The sequence below is a fragment of the Rana temporaria genome, chromosome 2 (genome assembly GCF_905171775.1).
Source record: "Rana temporaria chromosome 2, aRanTem1.1, whole genome shotgun sequence".
NCBI lineage: Eukaryota > Metazoa > Chordata > Amphibia > Anura > Ranidae > Rana > Rana temporaria.
Window position 1 is genome coordinate 410,301,190 of NC_053490.1, and position 27,381 is coordinate 410,328,570.

At 43.1% G+C, this 27,381-nt stretch overlaps 1 protein-coding gene across 4 annotated transcripts in view; it reads left to right on the forward strand.

Annotated features, from left to right (window-relative positions):
• The window catches only part of NLGN4X (neuroligin 4 X-linked), a 405,179-nt gene that overhangs the window by 336,906 nt on the left and 40,892 nt on the right, over nucleotides 1–27,381 (forward strand). For all 4 annotated transcript variants that reach the window (XM_040338158.1, XM_040338161.1, XM_040338159.1 and 1 more), the window contains one exon: nucleotides 26,015–26,804. In XM_040338158.1, the coding sequence (XP_040194092.1) occupies nucleotides 26,015–26,804 (790 nt within the window). The remainder of the gene's footprint in view (nucleotides 1–26,014; nucleotides 26,805–27,381) is intronic.

Here is a 27,381-nt window from a genome sequence, read left to right on the forward strand (position 1 = left end):
CTGATTTAACAAAAGAACAAATGGTGCACTGGATTCAGGTTTTCTAACAGCCACTGAAATTTTCACTGGGCACACTATCTCTGGTTCGGCAGCACTCCATAAAACAAAAACTCCCATCAGAAACAGGAAAGGACCCAGAATTAAGAATTCACATACACATATTCCAGTGAGAGTGCCAAACAAACCTCAGGGATTTTAATGTTTTAATTGCACTATGTACAGTACAGACCAAAAGTTTGGACACACCTTCTCATTCAAAGAGTTTTCTTTATTTTCATGACTATGAAAATTATAGATTCACACTTAAGGCATCAAAACTATGAATTAACACATGTGGAATTATACATAACAAAAAAAGGGTGAAACAATTGAAAATATATTTCATATTCTAGGTTCTTCAAAGTAGCCACCTTTTGCTTTGATTACTGCTTGGCACACTCTTGACATTCTCTTGATGAGCTCCAAGAGGTAGTCACCTGGCGCAGCACCCTATCACTCTCCTTCTTGGTCAAATAGCCCTTACACAGCCTGGAGGTGTGTTTGGGGTCATTGTCCTGTTGAAAAATAAATGATGGTCCAACTAAACGCAAACCGAATGGAATAGCATGCCGCTGCAAGATGCTGTGGTAGCCATGTTGGTTCAGTATGCCTTCAATTTTGATTAAATCCCCAACAGTGTCACCAGCAAAGCACCCCCACACCATCACACCTCCTCCTCCATCACGGTGGGAACCAGGCATATAGAGTCCATCCGTTCACTTTTTCTGCATCGCACAAAGGCACAGGGGTTGGAACCAAAGATCTCAAGTTTGGACCTATCAGACCAAACCACATATTTCCACTGGTCTAATGTCCATTCCTTGTGTTCTTTAGCCCAAACAAGTCTCTTCTGCTTGTTGCCTTTCTTTAGCAGTGGTTTCCTAGCAGATATTTTATCATGAAGGCCTGATTCACACAGTCTCCTCTTAACAGTTCTAGAGATGTGTCTGCTGCAAAAGGTGGCTACTTTGAAGAACATAGAATATGAAATATATTTTCAGTTGTTTCACACTTTTTTGTTATGTATAATTCCACATGTGTTAATTCATAGTTTTGATGCCTTCAGTGTGAATCTACAATTTTCATAGTCATGAAAATAAAGAAAACTCTTTGAATGAGAAGGTCTGTACTGTATTTATTACGTTTTATCAATAAAAAAAAGAAAGCACATACATGAAGACAATCTTAGCGTGCAAAAGAAACCGCACCAAAATATTAACAACAAATACAAAACAAAGTACATTCTGGAATTGAACATTTACAGGAGCGTAAAAACTCATGTATAAATATTGATATATTCAGTAGTGAGCATGAGACTTTTCCAAATTAATTCCCTCCAGCAGATAGAAAAAACAGAAAACAAAACAACAACCACAACAACAACAACAAAACAGTTTATACATACAGGGAAGAAACAATTGTAAAAGAGAGCAAGACTTTCCAAGGCTATACCTATAGGGGAAACTGTTCTGGTACTATAAGCAAGCATACTCTAATAAGTAAAATGAGTCTGAACTTTTGTTAATTATCTTGTTTATTTCAGGAGTGGGAGAAGATTTCCAGAGTCTTACAATGTTCAATCTTGCAGCTAGAAAGATATGATTTATTGTGGCTATTGTGGCTCTAAACATGGTGTATAGTTGCAATGCCTGGATTTAAAATGTTACTAAAATAGTTCACCTGCCTCCCCCCCAACTATATACCTTTTAAGCTGATGTGTGTACCATGGTCAGTGATAAACTGCACCATTTCTACATTGCTGAGAGTTCAGGAAGATGGAGATTTCCACTGCAGCCTGTATACACGCCCACGTGTGTGATGCCAATATCATGTGACCTGACTAGCTCCGATCAACAAGTAATTATTCTCTCAGCATAAGACACAACTGGGTGCAGGTTGGCTACTCTGCCTGTGTTAGCTGGCTTTCCCCAGATAAACAGTGCAGGAGGGGAGGATCTGTGCATACAGGATAAAAACAGCCTTTTTACACAAATACACAATGCAGAGGATTAACTCCTTAAGTTTCACAGTGAGTATAACAAGTGTGATATGCTGCATATACAGACAGATTTTACTGTTGTGGGTTTAGTAACACTTTAAGATCGACAAACTAGGAGACATACTGTAGGTATTGATAGGCCTGTTATCTGGAAAAGTCAATAAAATATTTTAGGCCAAAGGAGAGGTAGATTCTTACAGGACATAAAACTATGATATATTGTTACAAGCTGATTACAGCAATTTGGAGATGAGGTATGCCTAATTTTGGAAATGCGGTATGGAGTAAGATACCAACATAGTATCATTTTGTGGGTTAATTCCCAGAGATCTGTGCTTGGTAGATATGTAATTTTCCTTCAATTGTTTTTTATTGAAGCTTAGAAATTAAATCATACATTTTACATCGGGGTAGCAAAAATATCACATAATAGGTTTGAAAATTATTCCACATCTAAGTATATTTTGCCTAAAGTAAAAGTACGGAAAGAGTACACAAGTTAAGTTTCATATTGCCCATTATACATAGTCTAAACTGAGTAACAGACTATTTACATATACTGAACATTAAGAAAAAAAAATATCAAGAATCAAATACCTTTCTACAGAGAGATACCTTAAAGTGTAAGTTCACCTTTACAGAAAAATCTGTAAGGTGAACTTACACAGGACCCTCTCCTCACCCGCCCCCCAGTCCCACTGACCTGCAGCATGGCAATCTCCTGTTCTGAGCCCTGCATTAGCTGCTTCATGGCTTCGGGGCTTAGGAATCCCCTCAGCATTAATGCGTCTTCTTCCCCGGGCTACACGGGTTCTGATTGGTCTGAGCCAACCATGTGATGGTGCCAACCAATTAGAATGCCCATAAAAATCCCTCCTGATGGGGTACTCTTAAGAGATTAAGCTCCTGGGATTTATAAGCTGTGAAGCGGCTATAGCAGGGCTTAGAACTTGAGATTGCTGCGCTGCAGGTTAGCAGGACTGGGGGGTGGGGAGGGGTCCTGTGTAAGTTCACCTTACAGATTTTTCTGCAAAGGTGAACTTACTCTTTAAAAAACACCTAGAACGAGGTTTATATTCAGTTTCTATTAGTCATCAACTGGGAAGCATAGAACCCAAGGAGCCCAACAGGATGTAAAAGTACCTAAGGTGTTGGAATAGGCAGCAAAATGTCTTTCATTAAAGTATTGTGTCTTGACAATATACATTACCTCAGTGACATTAGGATGTTCCATTTTGATGTTAAAGTTAGATGTGCTGCAATGAGTATATAGGTTATAAATTGCGTAGGTATATTGTGTATAGAGAATAAGTCCAGTAACTGACGTAATGAGGGTAAGTACCGTGTCCCAAAAATGACACAAGCTTTTGCACTCCCACAATAGATGTAATATACAGTAGGTGTTTGTGATATTGTGCTTTTAGCACGACAGCGTCGCGCTGATACTCGGCGACAGGGTGCCGAGATCTCGCCGACATCTCACACTCACTGGAATAGTGACAGCACATCCCAGCAAGCGCGTCATAGAAGCGACGGGAGATCCGACTTGGATTCCCGCCAATTCTACACGTGTGCGGCGTTTGTTATGAATCCTGAGGGGGAAGTCCCCGCCGGATTTTAAATAAAAATCCGGCATGGGTCCCCCCCTCAGGAGCATACCGGGCCCTTAGGTCTGTTATGGGTTGTAAGGAGAGCCCCCCTACGCCGAAAAAAACGGCGTAGGGGGTCCCCCTACAATCCATACCAGACCCGTATCCAAAGCACGCTACCCGGCCAGCCAGGAAGGGAGTGGGGACGAGCGAGCGCCCCCCCCCCTCCTGAGCCGTACCAGGCTGCATGCCCTCAACATGGGGGGGTTGGGTGCTCTGGGGCAGGGGGGCGCACTGCGGCCCCCCCCCACCTCAGAGCACCCTGTCCCCATGTTGATGAGGACAGGGCCCCTTCCCGACAACCCTGGCCGTTGGTTGTCGGGGTATGTGGGCGGGAGGCTTATCGGAATCTGGGAGCCCCCTTTAATAAGGGGGCCCCCAGATACCGGCCCCCCCACCCTAAGTGAATGAGTATGGGGTACATCGTACCCCTACCCATTCACCTGCAAGAAAAGTGGTAAAAACACAAATAAACCACACAGTGTATTAAAATATTTTATTTTTCTGCTCCGGAGGCCGCCCCCTGTCTTCTTTATTAGCTCTTTTACCAGGGGGGGCTTCTTCTTTGACGTCTTCGGGTGGGTGGGGGCCGCCGTCTGGTTCTCTTCCACCGCCGGGGGGGTGGCTTTTAAAAAAGCCCCCACCCCCCCGGCGGGTTTCCTCCGGCGTCTTCGGCGGGGCTCTTCTTCTTCCGCTATCCCGACGGGTCTTCTCAACTCTCCGGGGTTCTCCTTCTGTCTTCGCCGCTCTCCGTTGTTGACTCGGCGCACCCCGGTTCTTCGTCTCGCTGTCCGGTGTCTTCTTCCGTGCTGTACGTCTTCTCCTTCCGTGCTGTGATGAGTTCTTCTTCCGTGCTGTGACGTCATGTTCTTCACTTCTCTCCTTCTCCCGATGTTGACACGCCGGTCCTCCTCGCTGAAATGACGGATGCGCGCCTTGCATCGGACCTATATAGGCCTCACAGTCCCATCATGCTCTGTACCTACCCATGTGATACCTACCACGTGGTAGGTATCACATGGGTAGGTACAGAGCATGATGGGACTGTGAGGCCTATATAGGTCCGATGCAAGGCGCGCATCCGTCATTTCAGCGAGGAGGACCGGCGAGTCAACATCGGGAGAAGGAGAGAAGTGAAGAACATGACGTCACAGCACGGAAGAAGAACTCATCACAGCACGGAAGGAGAAGACGTACAGCACGGAAGGAGAAGACGTACAGCACGGAAGAAGAACCGGGGTGCGCCGAGTCAACAACGGAGAGCGGCGAAGACAGAAGGAGAACCCCGGAGAGTTGAGAAGACCCGTCGGGATAGCGGAAGAAGAAGAGCCCCGCCGAAGACGCCGGAGGAAACCCGCCGGGGGGGTGGGGGCTTTTTTAAAAGCCACCCCCCCCCCGGCGGTGGAAGAGAACCAGACGGCGGCCCCCACCCACCCGAAGACGTCAAAGAAGAAGCCCCCCCTGGTAAAAGAGCTAATAAAGAAGACAGGGGGCGGCCTCCGGAGCAGAAAAATAAAATATTTTAATACACTGTGTGGTTTATTTGTGTTTTTACCACTTTTCTTGCAGGTGAATGGGTAGGGGTACGATGTACCCCATACTCATTCACTTAGGGTGGGGGGCCGGTATCTGGGGGCCCCCTTATTAAAGGGGGCCCCCAGATTCCGATAAGCCTCCCGCCCGCATACCCCGACAACCAACGGCCAGGGTTGTCGGGAAGGGGCCCTGTCCTCATCAACATGGGGACAGGGTGCTCTGAGGTGGGGGGGGGCCGCAGTACGCCCCCCTGCCCCAGAGCACCCAACCCCCCCATGTTGAGGGCATGCAGCCTGGTACGGCTCAGGAGGGGGGGGGGGGGCGCTCGCTCGTCCCCACTCCCTTCCTGGCTGGCCGGGTAGCGTGCTTTGGATACGGGTCTGGTATGGATTGTAGGGGGACCCCCTACGCCGTTTTTTCCGGCGTAGGGGGGCTCTCCTTACAACCCATAACAGACCTAAGGGCCCGGTATGCTCCTGAGGGGGGACCCATGCCGGATTTTTATTTAAAATCCGGCGGGGACTTCCCCTTCAGGATTCATAACAAACGCCGCACACGTGTAGAATTGGCGGGAATCCAAGTCGGATCTCCCGTCGCTTCTATGACGGCTCTGTCTCCATCGCGGCAAGCCAGCTCGGCGCTGGCTCCCGCGATGGGGCTCGTAGGTGCTCAATCTCGCTGAGAAAGAGAGCGAGATTGACACAAAATCGGGTTCACCTACTGTACCTCCTCTTGCTCCACATTGTCTCTAATACAATATGGAAAGATTTGGGAAAGTCTTACCAGTGTTAGATTACTTCTGTATAGAATTTTTAGCATGAGTTCCCAGTGGTTAACACAATCAGCATGGTAGTAATACGATTGGATAGCATGTTGCCACTCAGTAGGGGTAACATTAGAACCAATTTTTATTTCCCAATTAACCATATTGGAGTTCTTGGTGAATTTCCCTTTGTACTGAATAAGATAATACAACCAAGACATGCCTCTGGGTTTGTTAACGTTTTTTAAGTAAATAATTCTACATTTCCCTGTGGAATTTATAGTGTATTTCTGGGTGATTAGTATGGAAATGGTGCAGTTGAATATGAGCATATAAGAAAAGCTCGGATTGTTTTGACAATAACTATTTATATGTCAGGATATCAGGATATTGCACTGTAAGAAGGTAACCTTAGATTGGGTTTTAAATATTCGTAAATCTGAAGTGGGATATTAGTACAGGCCACAGTGAACTCTGTGGGTATCATGTTATGAAGCTTGTCCCATGCAAGTAGAGTATTTGCATGGGACTATTGATGGGTAAGTTACCTGTAGGTGCATCAATTTAGCTAATAATAGTGAGGGCAGATCTATATAACCCCACACGTCCTTCTCAATATGTGCCTGTAGTTTTTTGGAATTTGGATCAAACCAGGCCTTCAATTGATCCGGAAGCCGCAAAACAGTAATTACATATAGCAGGGGAAGCTCACACCTCCTTTATGTCTATGCTTGAGTAACATTGAGAAAAAAAGTTTGGCCACCCCTCATCTACTCAAAAATTGATATAAATGGTTTTTACTGCAAGGTGAAGAAGGTCTCTGGTAAACATACCTGGATTGTTCTAATTTAATAGAAAAGTTTAGGCAAAAGGAGCATTTTCAAAGCCACCACTTTCCCCGTCCATGTTAGGTCATGAGTGGATATGTGTTTTAGGTCTTTTAGTATTACATCCAAAAAATTAGGAAAGTTTGAGAGAGTTTTAGTGGCTCACCGAAAAGGAAATCATAGTTTGAATTGTGCAACTACAGTAGTTTCTCTGGGACTCCATACAAGACTTAGTGACATTACATTTATAGTAAGATATCAATCCAAATGTATCCAGTAAAGTTTGTACTCTAGACGGAGAACAAGCCAGTTTAGTGAGTGTAAGGACCAGGTCATCGGCAAATAACCCTATTTTGTGGTTATAGCCAGCTATGTCAATTCCTGAGATAGAGTCATCACACCTTGGTGGGTGCCATTCGTGATATAAAATGTATCCGATAAAATATCAGACGTGTAGACTTTGGCGAATGAAATGGTGTATAATTCTCTTAGAAAAGCTGCACGGCGATACCCCCAATGAACCCTGTCAAGCGTTTTTTCAGTGTTTAGTGTAAGGATCACTGTAGGCATCTTATGGGTTTCTGCAATTTTAAGGAGATTGAACAGTCTCCATGTCCCATCTGGGGCTTTCTTTCCTTTTACAGAGCTCACTCAGTCCGCTTTAACTAATAGAGGGTTTACCTTGGCTAAATGGTTAGCTAGAACTTTTGCGTATATCTTCAAACCAGTATTTAAAGGAGATATAGGCTAAAAGTTTTGTGGGCTATCTGGCTTCTTCTAAAATAACATTTTATAATATTCTGCCGAGGAAAACTATCTATGGCAGAGAGTGGATAGTATCTAATATCTGTTTTTCTAAGATTGGAGAATTAGGAGATCTTAGTGCATCGCAATCCAGCTTAGGTAATTTATTCAAGCTTAAAAAATGATTTATACTAGAGTTTGACTGTTCTGGGGTATCACCATCTGAGTGAAGGTTATAGAGATCCTGATAATATTTCTTTAAGGCATAGGCAATAGCAAAGGGGTGAAGTTCTAACCGACCCCAATGAAGATTTTGATGGAGTTTAATTGTGTGTGTTGCTGTCTCTTACGCAAATATTTGGCCAATAGTTTCCCTGCTTTATTGCTGTGTGCATAGTAAAGTGCTTTAAAGCATTTTACAGATGTCTGATGGCTTGAAATAAGAATTAATCAAACAGTTTGCCTACATTTAAATAGGTCAGATTGAATCTGAGGGGTAGGGTTTTGTTTATGTTGTGTTTCTAGTTTGAGTTCACATTGTAGACTGGTTAAAACTCTTGCCCTCTGCTTATTTTCCCTAGCAGCCACTTGTATAAGCAGTCCTTTGCTGATGGACTTATGAACACATCATTGTGAAACAACATTAACAGATGTATTATTCACTTAAAAAAAAATTCTCAGTTGTCAAGATAAACATTCTTTGTGTTGAGGTTTGTATAGTAGTCTGGTATTATTCTGCCAGAGATATGCGGGGATACTCAAATTCTGTTCTTTAAGGCCCCGTACAGATGACCGAACATGTCTGCTGAAACTGGTCCGCGGACCAGTTTCAGCAGACATGTTCGGTCGTCTGTACAGCCGAGCGGACAGGATTCCACTGTACATTTGCCCGCCGGGCCTTTTTCGAGCGGGCAAATATTTCTAAACATGTTTAGAAACATGCCCGCTGGAATCCTGTCCGTCGGACATGTTCGGTCGTCTGTACAGACCTACCGTACATGTCCGAGTGGCCGCCATCCCTCGCATGCGTCGAATGACTTCGACGCATGCATGGAAGCATTGAACTGCCAGGGCCGCGCACGTCGCCGCGTCATCGTCGTGGTGATGGCGCGGCCTCGTCGCCGCGTATCGAGTACGCGCGGATTTCTGTATGATGGTGTGTACAGCCATTATACAGAAATCTCCGGGCAGACATGTACGCTGAAAACGGTCCGACGGACCGTTTTCATCGTACATGTTTGCTCGTCTGTACGGGGCCTTAGTGTTATAGATATAGGAGCATGGTCCGACCATGTTTTCGAATGTATGGTGACAGAAAGAGTACTTTGTAAAAGTGTAGAGTTTGATACAAATAGGTCAATCTGTGAATGTGATTGATGTGGTGCTGAATAATAGGTGTAATCCCTTCAGTTGTCATATACTGTAGGTCTGCCACTGTTAAAAAGGGTAGCAGTTCATATCTGTGTGAAATTTGAGGGGTTGAGCAATCCAGGGATTTATCTATAATGCTATTAAAATCACCACAGAGTAGTAGAGAGCACTTAAGAACTTTGCCAATATGCTTCTTCAGGAATCCCAGGAATGAGTAGCATAGAGGGAGCATAGAGGTTGGGAGCATAGAGGTTAACTTTGGTGCATGTAATATTGTTTAGGTTGCAGACTAGAATAATGTATCTCCCATCTGAGTCACAGATGTCCTCATGGAGTTGAAAGGCCACTGATTGCTTGATTGCGATTAAGAACCCTATTTTTTTTTTGACTGGGGGGCATGCAGTACAAATGTGAGGTAAGGATTTATCCGTACACTTAGGTTGTTTATCTATGGCAAAGTGCATCACTTGAGCACATAAAATGTCCCCAATTAAATTTTCACTTCTTGCTACATAGATCTCCTTTAAAAATTGGCTGTTTAGACAATGTGCAATAATAGAGACTACTTTAAAATGGTTTTACACCTTGTACAACCACTTTTATCTACAGATAAGCCTAGATTAAGGCGCTGGAAATATCTACTAAACCTCCACAGTTTGGGAGATATTTACAATAGAAACGAGAGCCGATGTCTACGCGGGAGTGATGTCATCATGGCATCGTGGCTGTGTGGGAGGGATGTCATCGGGGCTCCAGCCAATCACAGCGCCGGAGCCACGATACCCGGAAGTAACTCCGGGATGACATGTGGCTGGCCGGTGCTGTGTCAGGCAACGGAGCAAGGGTTTTGATCCCAGGTGAGTATTACATAATGAGCTAGTATGCTATGTATTGGACAGGAATTGAACAGCAGTTGTCCTGTGACAAATCCTGTCCCACAATATCACCTGCATACTTGTGTGTAGAAGATCACTTCTGTGCGGATTTCTGTGGGCTGTGGATAGGAGAACTCAAGGGCATGATCTGCATCTGCTATCCTGTGATGGGAATCCCTACTGTGATAGCTGACATTCAGTGTGAGGAGATCTTTGTTGCTGGCCGCGCCGATAGCCTGAGGTCACAGTGCCATCTTGGGGCCTTGGTGTGCCCGATGAATTGAATAAATCTGTCAGCTTTTGGGGCCCATTATTCTTTTTCCATATTATTTCTTAGGGATAGTGGAGTGCAATAAGCTAAAATATAGCCTCAAATTGCTGTCCTATGTTGCTTGATGCCGCAGGATGCAGTTGGGTAATGACAGAGCTCTCTCCTCAGGCTGCCATCTCTCCGGCTGCTGGCAACACCCCAGATATGTAATTTTCAATGCCTTTTGACATTGAGCAGGTGAATAAGAGGAGTTCAAAACCTTTTCACAGGCCAGGATAGGAGACAATTTAACAAAAGGTATTTTGTCATTGAGAGAGGAATAGAATAATGAGATCCCACCTGCATGGCATTGCTGATGAACAATATTGCCCCATTCACCAAGGACGTTTACATTCAAGACAGGGATTTATTTTTAATATAAGATAACATTTGGAGGTAAGTAAAGTTAGGCAAGTGGAATTCTATTTGTAAGGTTGTGAATGATTGTATAGCTGCACTGAAAAATAATTCACTAATTTGACCAGACCCATAGCTGCCCAAAGGTCTAAGGATAATAATTAATATAGTTATTAATGTGAGAAGCTGAAACGGGAGATGAGCATGAGACCCTTCAGGCTTCCAAAGTAGTATATATTGTCGGAGATAGATTTTTAGGAATGTAAGGTATGCGTGTAGAGGCTAATAGATACGTAGTTAGACTGTTACCCAGTATTGAATGCTATTCAGTTTCATACCAAAGAGGTAATGAAGGGACCAGTTTTTAAAATTGTGGCCATATGATAATCCACTAAGGCTATGTGGGCAACCCCCCCCCCCCCCCTGCAGATTTTAGTTTAATTTGTTTTGTAAATGCACATCTAGCACGCTTTCCTCACCATAAAAACATATATGTAATGCTTGTATAGAGGCAAACTAGTGTTTAGTAGCTGGAATGGGGATTGTATTTGTCCTGAATACATACAATAATTGTGGTAAAGGGTTCATTTTGAAGGCATCAAGCCTGCTTCACCAAGAAAGTTTATACTTGGCTCTATGAGTTAGCCTAGTACAAAGTTTATCTATAAGGAGAGGTAGTTTTCCTTAAAGAAGTAGATACATGTTTTTAGTAAGGACAATACCCAAGTATGAAATTCCTGTATCTTTCGAAACATAAGGGTATATGTTCTGGAGCTTGCCTATTCTGATGGGATCTACTTCTAGATCTAAAATATATGATTTAGTCTCACTTATGTTATACTAAAATACAGAGTTGTAATGTGCAGTAAACCTCAGCCAGGGAAGAAGTGGGGTTAGTAAGCATTGAAATAGCATCATCAGCAAACAAGCTGATAACGTGTTCTTGGGAGTTGATGGGAAATCCAGGTAAATTCCTGTGTTGTCTAATATATTCCATCAAGTGCTCCATTAGAATAGTGGGCACCCCCCAGTGGGGTGCCATTTGTTATCTTACAGTAAATGGCATATACATCATACATGAGGTAAAGACTTGGGCTGACTGAGTGGTAAACTAAGCTGTTATAGCTGAAGAAATGTGACTACTAAAACCGAATTTGGAAACCACCTTTGTCAGGTACTGCCAGTGTATTCTGTTGAATTTATTCTCTGCATCCGAAGCTAGGAGAAAAGAAGGTGTTTGATTTTGAGTTGCTAGATGAATTACATTTATCAATCTTTTTCTGGCATCCAAAGTCTGTCTTCCTTTGGTAAAGCCAGATTAATCTGGAAGGATTATACATAAAGCTATTCAAAAAGCATGATTGATCAGCATTTAGTAAATATACGATCACCAAAGTGTAGCGCACTGAGTTTATACTGCAGGTTTAATATAATGTAGCGAACTGTATGCTCACTTAGTTCCATATGTAGTACAAAAGAAACAGTGGGGGTTATTTAGGAAAGGCAAATCCACGTTGCACTACAAGTGCAAACTACAAGAGCAAAGTGCACTTGAAATTCCACTGCACTATCAATTATCAGCTCACAGGGGTTTAGATCAGGACAATAGTGTAGAAAGCAAAGTAGTAGCATACATGCAGAGTGTCGCCTGTTGCACTGTTTCAGGTATAATACTAATTTAACAAGTGACATGAGCGTCGACCAGTTTGTTAATGATTATAGCATGCTCCCCATCTTGGTCTCAATGTGATCAACTCTGTCTCCAACTGCTGTAAGCTGAGAACAAAATCTTTGCATACATTGCATCATATCAGCATGGAGTGTGCTTCTAAGAGAGATGAGTTATTAAAGTTGTGTCTAACACAGGCTTATTAGTTGTAGGGAAAGAGTTATTGGCATCAAGAATTTCTCTAGTGTCGTCTTGGGAGTCATGGTTAGAGTTTACCTCCTCCTGATGGTAAAGAAAACTTTTGTATTATTCACAAAGGACTTGATTGCTGTTATTTAAAAGTTGGCATGGCTTTTTCATTTTTCTCCTCCTGATGGTGGTCGTGGTCATCCATCCTAAACCTTGATTTCTCAAGTTTCCCTGAGATGGGAGTAGAGAGTTGTGAATCTGCAGGAAGTTTTGCATTATATCTGTAGGCATGGCTGCTGTCATACTGTGGAGAGTGAAAAGCTGCTGATGGATAGCTCCTGGGGCCAGTGATCTTCTTTACTTTTCCTTATCATGATGGTTAATGTGGGGACAGGTGAACCGCCGTACCAGACTAATTCAAGTGCCCTGTGGAGCTGGAATCAGCAGCAGTTCCCTGTCGAGTGCCGGAGCTAAAGTTCTAAGCCGCCGTCTTAGCCAGCGCAAGCCATGCACTCCAAAATTTTAAGGTTTTTATTGATTGAATTCATTCATTTTTAACTGTGCTTATACTGACTACTAGATATCAGGCTGCGTACACACGGTCGGACAAAACCGATGAGAATGGACCAAGGTTCAGTTTCATCGGTCCAAACCGACCGTGTGTACGGCCCATCGATCTTTTGTCCTTCGGACCAAAATTTTAAAACTTGCTTTAAAATCGAACCGATGGACCGCTGACCGATCGGTCCAAACCGATGGTTAGTACAGAAAAGCATTGGTTCAAAACCCGCTAATGCTCAGAATCAAGTCGACGCATGCTTGGAAGCATTGAACGTTTGTTTTTTTCAGCACGTCATGTGTTTTACGTCACCACATTCTGTTTTTTGAACTGATGGTGTGTATACACATCAGACCATCAGGCCACTTCAGCGGTGGACTGATGAAAACGGTCCGTCGGACCATTCTCATCGGATGAAGCGGTCGTATGTACAGGGCCTTAGATACTAAATGGATCTGCATTGTGATTTACTACTTGGAACAGTTACAGGAGAGCAAGTTAAAGGCTAAAAAAAGTTTTCTCTATATTTTAGAGTAGGCATCACCTTATCCTTTAGTGTCTGGAAAACATATCCATTATTTTGTGACATTTGTCCTTAGGACATTAAAATAATTAAAAGTAAGTAGTTCAGCAGATGACTTTTTTAATACACACCTTGCAGCTACCCTTCCCCTCCAATAGATTGATCCCACCCACCTCTGTAGTCCTCTCCAATGCAAGACAAGTCAGTGAGCACTGTTCTAACTAAATACATACCAAATGTCTTTCTCTGCTGATTGATTCTTTTGTACCTTACCTTCATCTTGCATAGATTGTTTATTTGGCAGAGGGTGCAGGAGCTAAGAAATCACATAACAGCCTATGTGGAGAGGAGCTGTAGTATTGAAAGCAGGAGAAATGTGTCCCTGAAAATCTGAAAGACTCTCCAAATACTATATGGTCTGATTTTGCAATCTCCTTTAGATCTATCATGAGCTATGTAGCACAAGAGCCTATCTGATTGGATACCAAGTGATTGGATAAAGTAGTAATGTAGTAATTCTAAAGGAGATTGTACAGAGGTTGTAGAATCATATTGTATAGTGTATCGACACCTTTATACACCTAAAATTAACTAGTTGCGCTTTGGGTGCCATTAATTGTGAACAGCAAACAAGAATTTTTCAAAGTGCAAAAAAACATGGCAACTGCGCAGTAAAGATTGTGCAAACCACAACACAGCAAATCCAAAATGCTCCATGGGTTACTTTGCTTCATTTTTTTTTTTTTTTTTTTTTTTTTTTTTTTTTTAATTCAAATAGTTTTTTATTGGAGTTTCAAAGTACAGTATTACAGATACAATAACAAGCGATACACATGTCATTAAAGCGGTAACGTACCTATTATGGCATTATCCAAGTATTGAGCGCACACTAAGAGGTGCGTCCGGTTTCATACGGTATAACAATAGGAGTATAGGTATTAACAAACCAAACCGAGCAAAGGGTCTAGGGGTGAACCTAGTGTGTGGTGTGTCTGTAGCATAACACAAGGGGGAGGGGGGCAGGGGACAGGGGGTGGGAGAGAGAATGCTGAGAAAGGGGAGGGGGGGAAGGGGGGGAGGGGGGGGAAGAGGGAGGGGGAAGGTGAGCACCAGTAAAGCTTTTATCATAGAGCACAGTTGTATCATTTGGTGTATGTGGTCGTGTACCAAAGGGTCCAAGGGTTCCACAGGGCAAGCAGTTTTGAGTATGTGGGTTTTCCCCGAGCCAAGACAGTTTCATACGTATGGTGCGTTTGTACTAAGTTAATCACTTCCGTGAGTGTGGGAGTTTCTTTTGTTTTCCATTTCCTGGCAATCAGTAGTTTTGTCGCTAGGAGAATGTGCGTGGTCACCAGTCTATGGTTTGGTGGTAGGTCATTGATAGATAGGTTAAGGATGGCTAGGTGGGAGGACAAAAGTATGGGGGAATGAAAGATCTCCCGCATGGTTTTCTCAACTGCCCCCCAAAGTTGTCTTATGCGTGGGCAAGTCCAAAATATATGTAAGAGAGTGCCAGGTAGGGTGCACTCCCTCCAGCACATGTTAGATGTGTGTGGATAGAATTTGGCTATTTTGTGAGGTGTCATGTACCATCTCATGAGTATTTTTTGGGAGAGCTCCCACAGGGAGGTACAGGATGTGTATTTGTAGATTGATTTGATAGCCACCTGCCATTGTTCGTCAGTAAAGTGAGTCTGAACATCAGATTCCCAGTCTGACAGGGGTTTGGATTTGTGGAAGAGGGTCTTGTCCTGCAGAGTGGAGTACAGTATAGATGTGCCTCTAGGTTTGCTAATAGTGTTTAAGAAGTAGTTCCAAACATGGATGGGCAAAGAACATTCTAAGGAAGGGTTTGCTGTTAGGCACTTTTGCAGCCTGTAGTATGTATAAAAATCTGTGGCTGGAGCATTGTATTGTTGTTGTAGTTGCAGAAAAGAGGTAGTGGACGCAAGAGATCGAAGGTCAGAGGTGGAGGCCACACGGTCTGAAAGCCAGGTCGGGACGGTCAAGTCAGGTGATAGTAGTTCCAGTGTTTCTAGGGGGACGGGTACTGGTTTGGTCAGATGTTTCGTCCAGTGGGTGTTGTGGAGGATCTTCCAAGCTTTGACAGAGGCTTGGATAGTAGGTGAGTAGGTGGTCAATGGTGTGTTCTTTGCGGTCATGCTAAACAGCCATCTAGATAAGTTAGGTCCCGGTGTCTTGGTGTTTTCTATGTCTCCCCATAGTGTAGAAGGTGATTTGGAGAACCAGTCTCTCATCTGGGAGAGGATAGAAGCTAGGTAATAGTCCCTAATGTCTACGTGCCCCATTCCGCCCACTGATCTGTGTTTAACGAGCTTGGAGTGACTACATCGGGGTCTTTTCCCCTGCCACACAAATTGTGTTAAGATGGATTGTACAGATTGGAGATACGAGCGTGAGAGCGGTATAGGTAGCGTGCGGAAAATGTACAGCAGCCTGGGGAGTAACATCATTTTGAAGGCCGCTAGGCGGCCTGCCCATGAGAATTCATGTTTGGAGAGGACAGTAGTTTCCTTGATCAGGATATGCTTAATGTTAGTGTAGTTACGTTTAGAGATATCTTTGAGTGATTTAAAGAGTGTTATTCCCAGGTATGTTATCCCATCTTCGGCCCATGCGTAAGGATAGGTGTTTCTGAGTATGTTACTTGTAATTGCATCTAAACCCAGGTCTAGAATATGAGATTTTTGTTCATTCACCTTATAATATGAGACATTACTGAATCTCTGTAGCAGCAGTTGTACCGAAGCCAGGGAGGATATTGGGTCTGTCAACATTAATATCACATCGTCTGCGAATAAATTAATTTTGTGGTCTTTAGTTCCTAAGCGGAAGCCCGTTATAGCGGCGTGAGCTCTGACATGTTCCGCAAGAGGTTCCATAACTAGGTTGAATATAAGCGGAGACAATGGGCAACCTTGACGGGTGCCGTTTGTGATGGGGAACGGGCGTGATAGCATTTCCGAGGTGTATACTTGTGCCGAGGGGGAAGAATACAGCGCCATTATGGCCGACAGTATAGGACCCTGGAAGCCAAATTTAATAAGGGTGGCTCTCATATAATCCCAGTGGACTCTATCAAACGCCTTCTCTGCGTCCAAGGATAGAAGCAGAGAAGGCGTTCGCGTGGATCCTGCATCATGTATGATGTTGAAAATTCTAACTTTGCTTCATTTTTCACTCATAGGAAAGCCCATTGAAATCTCATGGGTAAGGATGGACGAATGGTTCGGCCCGAGCATGAGTTTGGGTTAAACATTTGCCCGTTCGTCCATCCCGATGAACACCCTACAATGCACTGAATGCTGCACAGTGCATTCTGCACCCTGATTTGGCAATGCTTTGCCCAATCAGGGCACAGTGTAAGCTGGTTGTTGGGGAGCGGGGCCGGGAAGCCAGCCATGGCATCCTTAACAACCAATGAGTATTCAGCTGTCAATGGGTTTCCCTGCTGACAGCTGAATAATAAAAAAAGTGCAGATTAAAAAAATAAATAATTAAATGGCATGGGGTCCCCCCAGTCCATGCCAAGCCCTACCGGTCTGATATGGATTTGGAGGGGAAACCCCATGCCAAAAAAAAAAAAAAAAAGGCAAGGGGTCCCCGCCATAATCCATACCAAAACCTTTTCTGTGCATGCAGGCTGGTAGGTCAGGAAAGGGTGGGGGGTGCATGAGGGCCCCTCTCCTGAACCATACCAAACAGGGGGGTGTTTGGTTCACATCTACTCATGGGCTGCCCTGTGCATGTTGTATGATAAACACATAAAAAAAATGCGCTCCCACTAGACTGTGTGAATGAGGCCTGAAAGTGAAATGGTTGTATTTACACTCTCCTCTCTGTACAATTTCCTTTGGATTTACCAAAACTATGTAATCAGAGAACCCAACTCAAAAACGTATTCAATTTGTATGGAATCAAGCAGCCCTTGCACTTCATAGCTGAAGGTAGATCTAAAGGAGATTGTACAATCAGATTGTACAGTGTATGGCAACCTTAAGGAAGAAGTAGAAAAGTGGGTGGAAATAAAAAAAGAGGTGGCATAGTAAGGGAGATGTGGTACACATAAGTAAAACACACCTTATTCTGTGATGCAGTAAGGCAGTGCATGATGGAATATAACGTTTACTAGAAGGTTACATGATGTCACAGCTAATAATGGACTTTGTCTTTTTTTTTTAAACACAAATGTGCAGTTTGAAATCTGCCAGGGAGAGAAGTGAGAGATAAGCACATTGGGATAGAAAAAACATTAGAAAAGGCTTACAGTATATTTCACACGAAAAGTTGATTTCTGCCTGCAAAGTTGAACTTAGCCTTTAATACAGCATTGTAATAATAACAAGTGTGCAAATCAGTTATCTAATAAAGACAAAAGAATATGAATAAATATGTTAAGCATGTGTCAAGTGAAAAAAGTCCTTAGTGATGATCCACCAGTGCTGAAGAATTCACAATTTGTGACAATCCCTCCACCATAGGTCTCTCTAGGTACTCTCACCTCTAGCATGGACCCCTGAATCACCAGAAAGTCATGCAAAGCAGATAAACCAAAGATCAAATGCCTCAAAGTAAATCTTCCAAATAATGCTTAGGACTCCACAGGGAACAATCTCCCCTAAGCGACTGTTGGGAGAATAAAGCACAAATACATTATTTACTGTGCTGCAACAATATCCCAAAACCATAAAACATTGTATAAATACTAGAAGCTGAGGAGGACTTCATCAATTGGAGAAGAACCCAAAGCCCAACACCACCGAGCAACTGAAACCCAACCGAAAATCAAGTCTGTTATGTTCAGTGTCTTCCTTCTTTTTTTATTGCCAGTCGCTTAAGGTAGATGGTTCTCTGTGGAGTCCTAAGCATTATTTGGAAGATTTAAGGCATTTGATCTTCGGTTTATCTGCTTTGCATGACTACCTGGTGATTCAGGGGTCCATGCCGGAAGGTGAGAGTACCTAGAGAGACCTATGGTGGAGGGATTGTCACAAATTGTGAATTCATCAGCACTGGTGGATCATCACTATGGACTTTTTTCACTTGACACATGCTTAACATATTTATTCATATTCTTTTTTCTTTATTGGATAACTGATTTGCACACTTGTTATTATTACATTTATTGGGTTAATCTTGCGCTGCACTTTTCCTTTGTATATGATTTGCCACTAGAATTTTGTGTTTATTTTATAGTGTTCAGCTTGCATATGGGGGGTTTGGTCATCAATAATTTTTGCGCTGATTGCAATTTAAGTGCAGACAATATTTCTAAGGCCTGATGAAGGGGGAGTTTGTTTGGCTCCTGAAACACATTGTTTTTTTTCTGCTATGAATCTTTTTTGTCAATTAAAACCACAAAATCTTGGATGTTTGTTTGGCGCTCTGTTTGAATTGTTTATATGGCATTTTTTTGTGATTGGCTGCATGTTATGATAACATATTAGTCCTTAAACTGAATTACAGAGAAATGTCTCTAAAACTCTGCTGGCTATATTTGACAAAATGTAAGAGAAAACAGCTGAAAGAGCAGGGCTCAAGTCCTGCAGGAACGCGTGGGAACGGAGTTCCTGCACTTTTTTCACAGCAGGAACGCAGTTCCCTTTGCAGCACTAGAGCAGCCGAGAGAAGCCGAGCCACTCGAGCCAATCCTTCACTAAGCGGCGATGCCCAGCTCGAGTCACTATCAAGGGCAGACGAACCTTAGTAATCCTTTATTTTACTGGCCGCTTTTTGTATATGGATTCATCGGGTAGTGTGCGGGTATTCCGTCACTTCCTCAATGCCGCAATGTCTCCTGGGAGCTTTTGTCATTGTTCCCAGGAGATATTGCGTAACATTCTTTCTAAATCCCACGATAACTCGCGGCAGACCTCCGCAATGTCTCCTGGGAACAATGACAAAAGCTCCCAGGAGACATTGCAGCATTGAGGAAGTGACGGAATACCCGCACACTACCTGATGAATCCTTATACAGGAAGCGGCCCGTAACATAAAGGATAACTAAGGTACAGTGGATCGAAAAAAACATGCGGTTTAGTAATTTTATGCATATGAGCGTATCTTTTTTTTTTTTGGTGGGGGAGTGGATCTTGGGTGGTAGTTCCCACACTTTTTTCCCCAGGACTTGACCCCTGTGAAAGAGATAACACTTGAAAGGAAACAAAGTGCATCCAGCAATGATCACAGCAGGTAATCGCTGGCTGTGCAGATAGCTGCGAATAGCTGCATACCCCGGAGACCTGCCATTATAGTGAATGGGGCCAGTGGCTGCACCTATCCACTCACAGTAGAAATCTGAAGATTCCTGCCACTACAATTCAAGCTGGCCTTAATCGCCGGTGTAAGTGTAGCCTCATGCCCCGTACACACGTCGGAAAAACTCAGCTGAGAGATTTTGGTCGGGAATCCCGACCGTGTGTATGCTCCATCGGACTTTTTCCCACAGGAAAACTGCCGGAAAATAAAAGAGCAGGATCTCTTTTTTCCCGTCAGGAAAAAATCCTAGCGGGAAAACCGTTCGTCTGTATGCAATTTCAACGCGCAAAAAAATGTGCATGCTCAGAATCAAGTCGACGCATATTCGGAAGCATTGAACTTAATTTTTCTCGGCTCATCGTAGTGTTGTACATCACTGCGTTTTTGACTTTCGGAATTTGGTGTGACCGTGTGTACGCAAGACAAGCTTGAGTGGAATCCCGTCAGAAAAAACATTGGGCAGAATTCACAGAGGAAATACGCCGGAGTATCTACTGATACTCCGGCGTATTTTGAAATTTGCTGCGTTGTATCTTTATTTGTAATTCACAAAAAAGATACGACGGCTTTTGGCTAAGATCCAACAGGCGTACGGCTTCGTACGCCTTCGGATCCTAGGTGTAATTTTCCGGCGGCCGCTGGGTGGAGTTTGCGTTGTTTTCCAGCGTTGGGTATGCAAATTAGCTGATTACGGCGATCCACGAAGATACGCGCATTCGTCTCAATCTCTTACGTCGTCGCTAGTCGGTTTTTCCCGTCGCAAACTTAGGCCTGCTTTTTCATGGCTTATCTTTAGAACAGCCATGTTAAAGTATGGCCGTCGTTCCCGCGTCGAATTTAAATTTTTTTTTTTCGTAAGACGTCCGGAAATACGAAACGACGTAACGCACGTCGCCGCCCTAATTTTGCGCAAAGCACGTCGGGAAATTTTTAAACGGAGCATGTGCAGAACGTTTGGCGCGGGAACGCACCTAATTTAAATGGTACACGCCCTATTTGAATTAGGCGGGCTTGCGCCGGATGGCTTTACGTTACACCGCCATAAGTTTATACGCAAGTGCTTGGTGAATCAGGCACTTGCGCTGAAAACTTGCGGCGGTGTAACGTAAAGGGGATACGTTACGCCGATGCAGATATTCGTGAATCTGGCCCACTGTTTTTTTTTTTCCTACTGGAAAATCGCTCGTGTATACGTGGCATAAGTGTAGTAATGCTAGCCATACTAATTTCAGCTAATCCCTGCTAAATCAGTAAAAATTTGAGCCGGGGTTGTCCCTGTTGGCACCAACCGGCTTGACAAACTTTGATTTGAAAATCAAAGATTCTAGGTGGAAAGTTCTTGACCAACAGTGACTGCAACCAATCAGACACAGTCACTGTTTTGCTATTCAGAAAGCTGCAAAAACAGGAGCAGCAGTTGTCAGACTGCAATAGCATACCTCCCAACCGTCCCAGATTTCGCGGGAATGTCCCGCGATTCACGCTAAATCCCACGTTCCCGCGAGCAGTGCTATTGTCCCGTGATTTCGCCCCCCCCGCGATTACCGAGATCCCCCGCTCAACAACTTTGATCCGCGGACCCCCCCCCGCTCAACAACTTCGTTTGGGGGGTACAACTCCGACCCCCCCGCGCTCAACAACTTTGTTTGGGGGGTATGCTCATTTGTCCCTCATTCTGAAGTTGAAAAGTTGGGAGGTATGCAATAGTCAGCCAAGAAAATGTTTAGCATAGATCGGAGAATCAAGTGATTATTCTCATTCAGCCTGTGGGGCTAAATGAGGAGAATCTGCATGTACTGTATATAGTTAGCCTAATTTATGATAAAGATAAGGTGATAAGAGAGCAGAAGACACATAAGCAAAGAAATGCAGATACAATGGATCCAAACAATATCATTTGCAATTGTGTAAACAATTTACTGACCCTATTTCTCATCTGGGATTTCCTTATTTGTGACACTAGAAGCTGTGCAATACACAAGAAAGATTTTATTTAGAGTGTTAACCAACCAAATAATGCAGACATTTTCTATTGATTGTTGTGCTTCACTAAAGTACCTTTCTTTGTTCACTGTACGATGTACTTTAAATTATATAAATGTATAATTTTGTATAAGGATGCATTCAGACTTTCGTGTGTTATTTTGCACATGTACATTGTGGCAAGGCAGCCCATTTGTCTTGAATGGGCTACCCTTGCACCACAATGCAAGTTTTAATACACCTGCAACCTTTTTTTCATAGGAGGCCAATACAATATGCAGATGGTTTACATCTGTGCATTTTGGTATGCTAACACACATGGATTGCTGGCAAAGTGTGATGGGGTACCATAAGCATCATGCATTGCTTTAATATGCAGTCTGTTTTCAAATATCACATGTTATTCCACAGTGAATGTGCAGTAAATGAATAGTAAATGTCACATCCTCTGCTCTATGCTAGGTAAAAAAAAAATAGGAAATGTTGGCCCTATTGTTTTTCTTACAAATCCGATAACAAATATAGAGACATACAGCAGCCAGCTTCTGCGCTAAAATCACTATGGAAACAAAATGAGCATTAAAAGGCAGATTTTCATGACAGAGCATTGTCTAGTATGCACAGTTTTAACAGATTATCAGAATTCACTGAGAGTAATGCCCTGTACACACGATAGGTTAGTCTGATGAAAACGGTCTGATGGATTTTTCCATCAGTTATCCGATGAAGCTGACTGATGATCAGTCGTGCCTACACAACTTCAGTTAAAAAAACGATCGTGTCAGAACGCGGTGACGTAAAACACAACGACGTGCTGAAAAAAATGAAGTTCAATGCTTCCAAGCATGCGTCGACTTGATTCTGAGCATGCGTGGATTTTTAACCGATGGACGTACCTACAGACGATCGTTTTTTTCTATAGGTTTTTTATCCATCAGATAATTTTAAAACAAGTTCCTATTTTTTTAACCTATGGATAAATAACCAATGGGGCCCATACACAATCGGTTTGGTCTGATGAAACGGGTCCATCAGACCGTTTTCATCAGACTAACCTATTGTGTGTACGCAGCATAAGAAGTGGCAATAATCACATGCTATTGTATGGAAGCTTTTTCATTGCAAAGGTAACTGAGCATTAAAACAACATTAAAGGCAAATGCACAGTGATGAAGTTTTATTTTAAACACACAATTATGAAGTTTTATTTTGACACTTAGACGAGGCACAAGTTTGTCTTCCACAGGACAACAGTGAAGTGAAACAAAACAAAATAGGTATATACCCTTAAAGACTCACATGATTTCATCAAGTGCAAAAGAGAAAATAGTGGCCAGTTCAATGTACAAGTACAAGGGAGGCACTGCAGAGAAACCTGCCACAACAAAGATACAGGTCAAGTGAAAAGCCCCAAAACAGACATGAACCTAGTGTAAAATCACCATATAAATATGTTAAAAGTAAAAATATACAGAACTGTGGTACATTAGCAGAACTACATTAGCAACAACAAAAACATTGGAACTCAGAATAATCTCTGCAGACCATTGCATAGTTACCAACAGCCCTACATTTGCTAGGACAGTCACAGTTTTCAGACAAGTGCCCTGAGATGTCTGTGTCCAGTGCTATGTTCTGGCATCAGGGTTCTGCATAAAATGAGAGTTTGGGGGAGCTCCAGTGCTTCTCCCTCTTCCACACCACTTTCTGCCTACAGTATATTACATCAGGGCACAGGTGATAATACTCATTAGATTGCTGGAGGAGGGGACAAAGTTCATCTGCATCTATACTGGGGGTTCTACTACTGAGGGGTCTGTACTGGGAGGGGGAGATGGGGGTGTCTGTACCGAGGGGCCTGTACTGGGGTGTTCTGTATTGGTGTCTATATTGTGGGGTGGGGTTTCTATACTGAGTGGTCTATACTGGTAGGAGGGGTGGATTTATGATAGTAATCCAGGTTGGGTGGTCTTTTTTCTAGGGAGGAGTCTGTTGAAAGATATGTGCTGGGAGGGTTGGACTGTTCTTGGGTGGTCAGTCTGAACTGAGAGGTCATTGCTTGGTGGGTTGGTCTGTGCCAGGGAGTCTTTGCTGGGGAGGTCAATTTGTGTCAAGGGTTATTTGCTGGGGCATCAGTCTCTGCTGAAGGGGGGGGGGGGGGGGGGTCAGTCTGTGCAGATGGGTCTGTGTTGTGGGGGTTAGACTGTGCTGGTTGGAGAGTCTGTACTGAGGGGTCTGTTCTGGGGGGTTGGTGTTTGCTGGGGGGTTATTTTGTATTGAAGGGTTTGTGCTGGGGCAGTCTGTGCATAGGGGTCTGTGCTGGGGTGGGCTCAGACTGTGCTAGAAGGAGAGTATGTACTGAGGGGTTTATGCTGGGAGGTCCATCTGTACTGAGGGGTCTGTGTTGCACTATGTACTATAGACTCTTGCCCACACACTAAACAGCAGTTTAGTTTACGGGCAGCTGTCCATTTTGGGCTGCAGTGATGTTTGTCTGGGGGTGGTGTGATTCACGTTTTCCACATCACACAACTCACTTTTTTTGTGTTGGAACTTTTATTGAAGTCTATAAAGTCACATGTCATTCATGTCATTACACAGCAGTGTGGTGTATTGCTCTGCTGTGCTGTGACATGTAGTGTCTTCCAATGAGGTGTTATAAAATTCAGCATTTTATCACACCTTACTGCAGTTCTGGGCTCCATGGTAGTGAGAATGGGGTGCATAGAAAATAATTGTTTTCTATGTGCCCCATTCTCACTATGGTGCAACCTGCAGGAGCACTGAAGTAAGGTATGATAAAATGCATTTTATATCATCTCATCGGAAGACACTACATGTCACAGCACAGTAGAGCAATTGTTTTCTATGTGCCCTAGCGGTGACTGGTGTTCTTCAGGTGCTCTTAGGGAATTTATTAAAACTTGATCAGACAGGATCTGTCGTAGCTGTGCATGGCAACAAATCAGCTCATAGATGAAGATAGAAGCTGATTGGTCACTGTGCACAGATGCTCCAGTTCAGATAAGTTCCCTCTACAGTGTTAAAGGGGTTGTAAAGTTTTTTTTTTTTTTTTTTAATAACAAACATGTTATACTTACCTCCACTGTGCAGCTCGTTTTGCACAGAGTGGCCCCGAACCTGGTCTTCTGGGGTCCCTCATCGGCTGTCTCGGCTCCTTCACACAAGAACTCAACACCTTCACGCAAGCGAGCTCGCATGGTGTTGAGTTCCTGCGGGCGCTCTCCCGTGATACAGTCGGCGGCTATTTCCGCTCACTGTATCACTCGGCCCGCCCCCCCCGCGCGCAAAGGCATTGGATGTGATTGACAGCAGCGCAAGCCTATGGCTGCGCTGCTTTTAAGCCATCCAGTGTAGCCAATCAACGGCCAGGCTCAGAAACGAGGAGGATGACGGGGGCGAGCGCGGGACTTTTGAGGGCTCAGGTAAGTAAAACTGGGGCTCGGGGGGGTCGGTATTGTCGGATGTTTTTTCACCTTAATGCATCCTTTGATGCATTACCTTACCTTTACAACCCCTTTAACATTGCATGCTTTGCATATTTTGTGTATAAAAGGACTGTGGTTTAAGTGTGCAGAGCTTAGGGCTGTTATAGCAATCAGCACAGTGCATGTGGTGTGCTACTTGTTTCCTTCTGACCGTTTTTGGGGGGAGGAGATGACTGGAGAATGAGAAGGCTGTACCCTGGACAAGATGGAATGCTGCATGTGACAACAATCAACAGTGGGTAACAAAAAGTTTACAGCAATGTCTGCATACCCAAGAATGCATAAAGCTAAATCTTTAGTTTTATTCTTTTCACCTTGTTCTGAATTTAAGTTTTTAAACATTTAAGGAGTTGCTTAAATGTGTGTTCAATTATAGTTGCATTTTATTTTTAGGTCTGTCTGGCCACTGAATAAATATTCTTACAGTTAAGGAGACATTATTAGTTTAAATGTGTGTTTAACTAGTTGTGTTTTATTGTTAGGTCTATCTGGTCGTAGAATAAATATTCTTACAATTGCAGAGATATTATTTGTTTAAATGTGTGTGTTAACTAGTTGTATTTTATTTTTAAGTCTATCTGGTCATTGAATAAATATTTTTAAAGTCAGACATGTATTTAAATAAAAATTCAGTTCAGTTAAATGCCATTACTGAAATAAAAGTAGAATGCACTGAATAAGAAATCACACTTCTGAAGATAAATGTTATTGTGTTAAGGATGAGGATTTAGAAAGAACAGAAACAATGTATGGATTATTTCCTTAGTAAAAGCTGCATTGTTGTATAATTTTGTAAGTTTTTTCATTTGCATTTATAAATTTTGCACCTGCAGGTTTGTTCCAAAAAGCAATCATACAAAGTGGAACAGCCTTATCCAGCTGGGCAGTGAACTACCAGCCTGCCAAGTATACAAGGATATTGGCAGATAAAGTGGGTTGTGACATGCTGGATACTATTGACTTAGTTGAATGTCTTCGGGAGAAGAACTACAAAGAACTCATTCAGCAGTCCATCACACCAGCCACATACCACATTGCCTTTGGACCAGTCATTGATGGTGATGTCATTCCAGATGACCCACAGATACTCATGGAACAAGGGGAGTTCCTTAACTATGATATTATGCTTGGAGTTAATCAAGGAGAAGGCTTAAAATTTGTGGATGGCATAGTAGATAATGAAGATGGTGTTTCACTAAGTGATTTTGACTTTTCAGTCTCTAACTTTGTAGACAACCTGTATGGTTACCCAGAGGGGAAAGATACTCTCCGAGAGACAATTAAGTTTATGTATACTGACTGGGCTGATAAAGAGAATCCAGAAACAAGAAGGAAAACTTTGGTTGCACTATTCACAGATCACCAGTGGGTGGCACCTGCTGTTGCAACAGCTGATTTACATGCTCGATATGGCTCTCCAACCTATTTCTATGCATTTTATCACCATTGCCAAAGTGAAATGAAACCAAGCTGGGCTGATTCCGCCCATGGTGATGAAGTTCCTTATGTATTCGGTATTCCCATGATTGGACCCACTGAACTCTTCAATTGCAATTTCTCAAAGAATGATATCATGCTCAGTGCAGTGGTTATGACATATTGGACTAACTTTGCCAAAACTGGGTATGTAGCATTTTTTCTTTTTTACTATAATAATATTTGTTGTAGAGTTCTTTGCTATTTGTGCAGAAAACAGGGCAGAGTTCTATGTTAAGAAACAACCAACTGGAAAATTCAAATCACTTTCAATACATAGGATGCATGGTTTTCAAGATCCTACGTAGGTTCAGCCTTTTTTACATTGATAAAAATATGAAATTCAGAATTTTTAAATATTGTATATCCAATGTTATAAAAACATAACCCTAAAGTTTCGTACACATGCACGGTTTTCTCAGCCAGAAACAGCAAGAAAACTGCTGGCAGAGCTTTCTTGCTGAGTAAACCATGCGTGTGTATGAGGCTTTGAGGTTTCTCGCCGAGAAAACTGCCTAGAATCTCGACGAGAAAAATAGAGAACCTGCCGAGAAACCCGAGCGTGTGTATACTTACCTGTCTTCATGGAAACCTGTGCATGCTTGAAATGACTTTGACGTATGCGCGGTAGCTTCCAAGGCATAGCTAGGGTGATGCAAGATGGCAGCAACGGCATCGAATGTGACGAGTGCATGCTCGTCGTAGTCAATGACGTCACCACGTT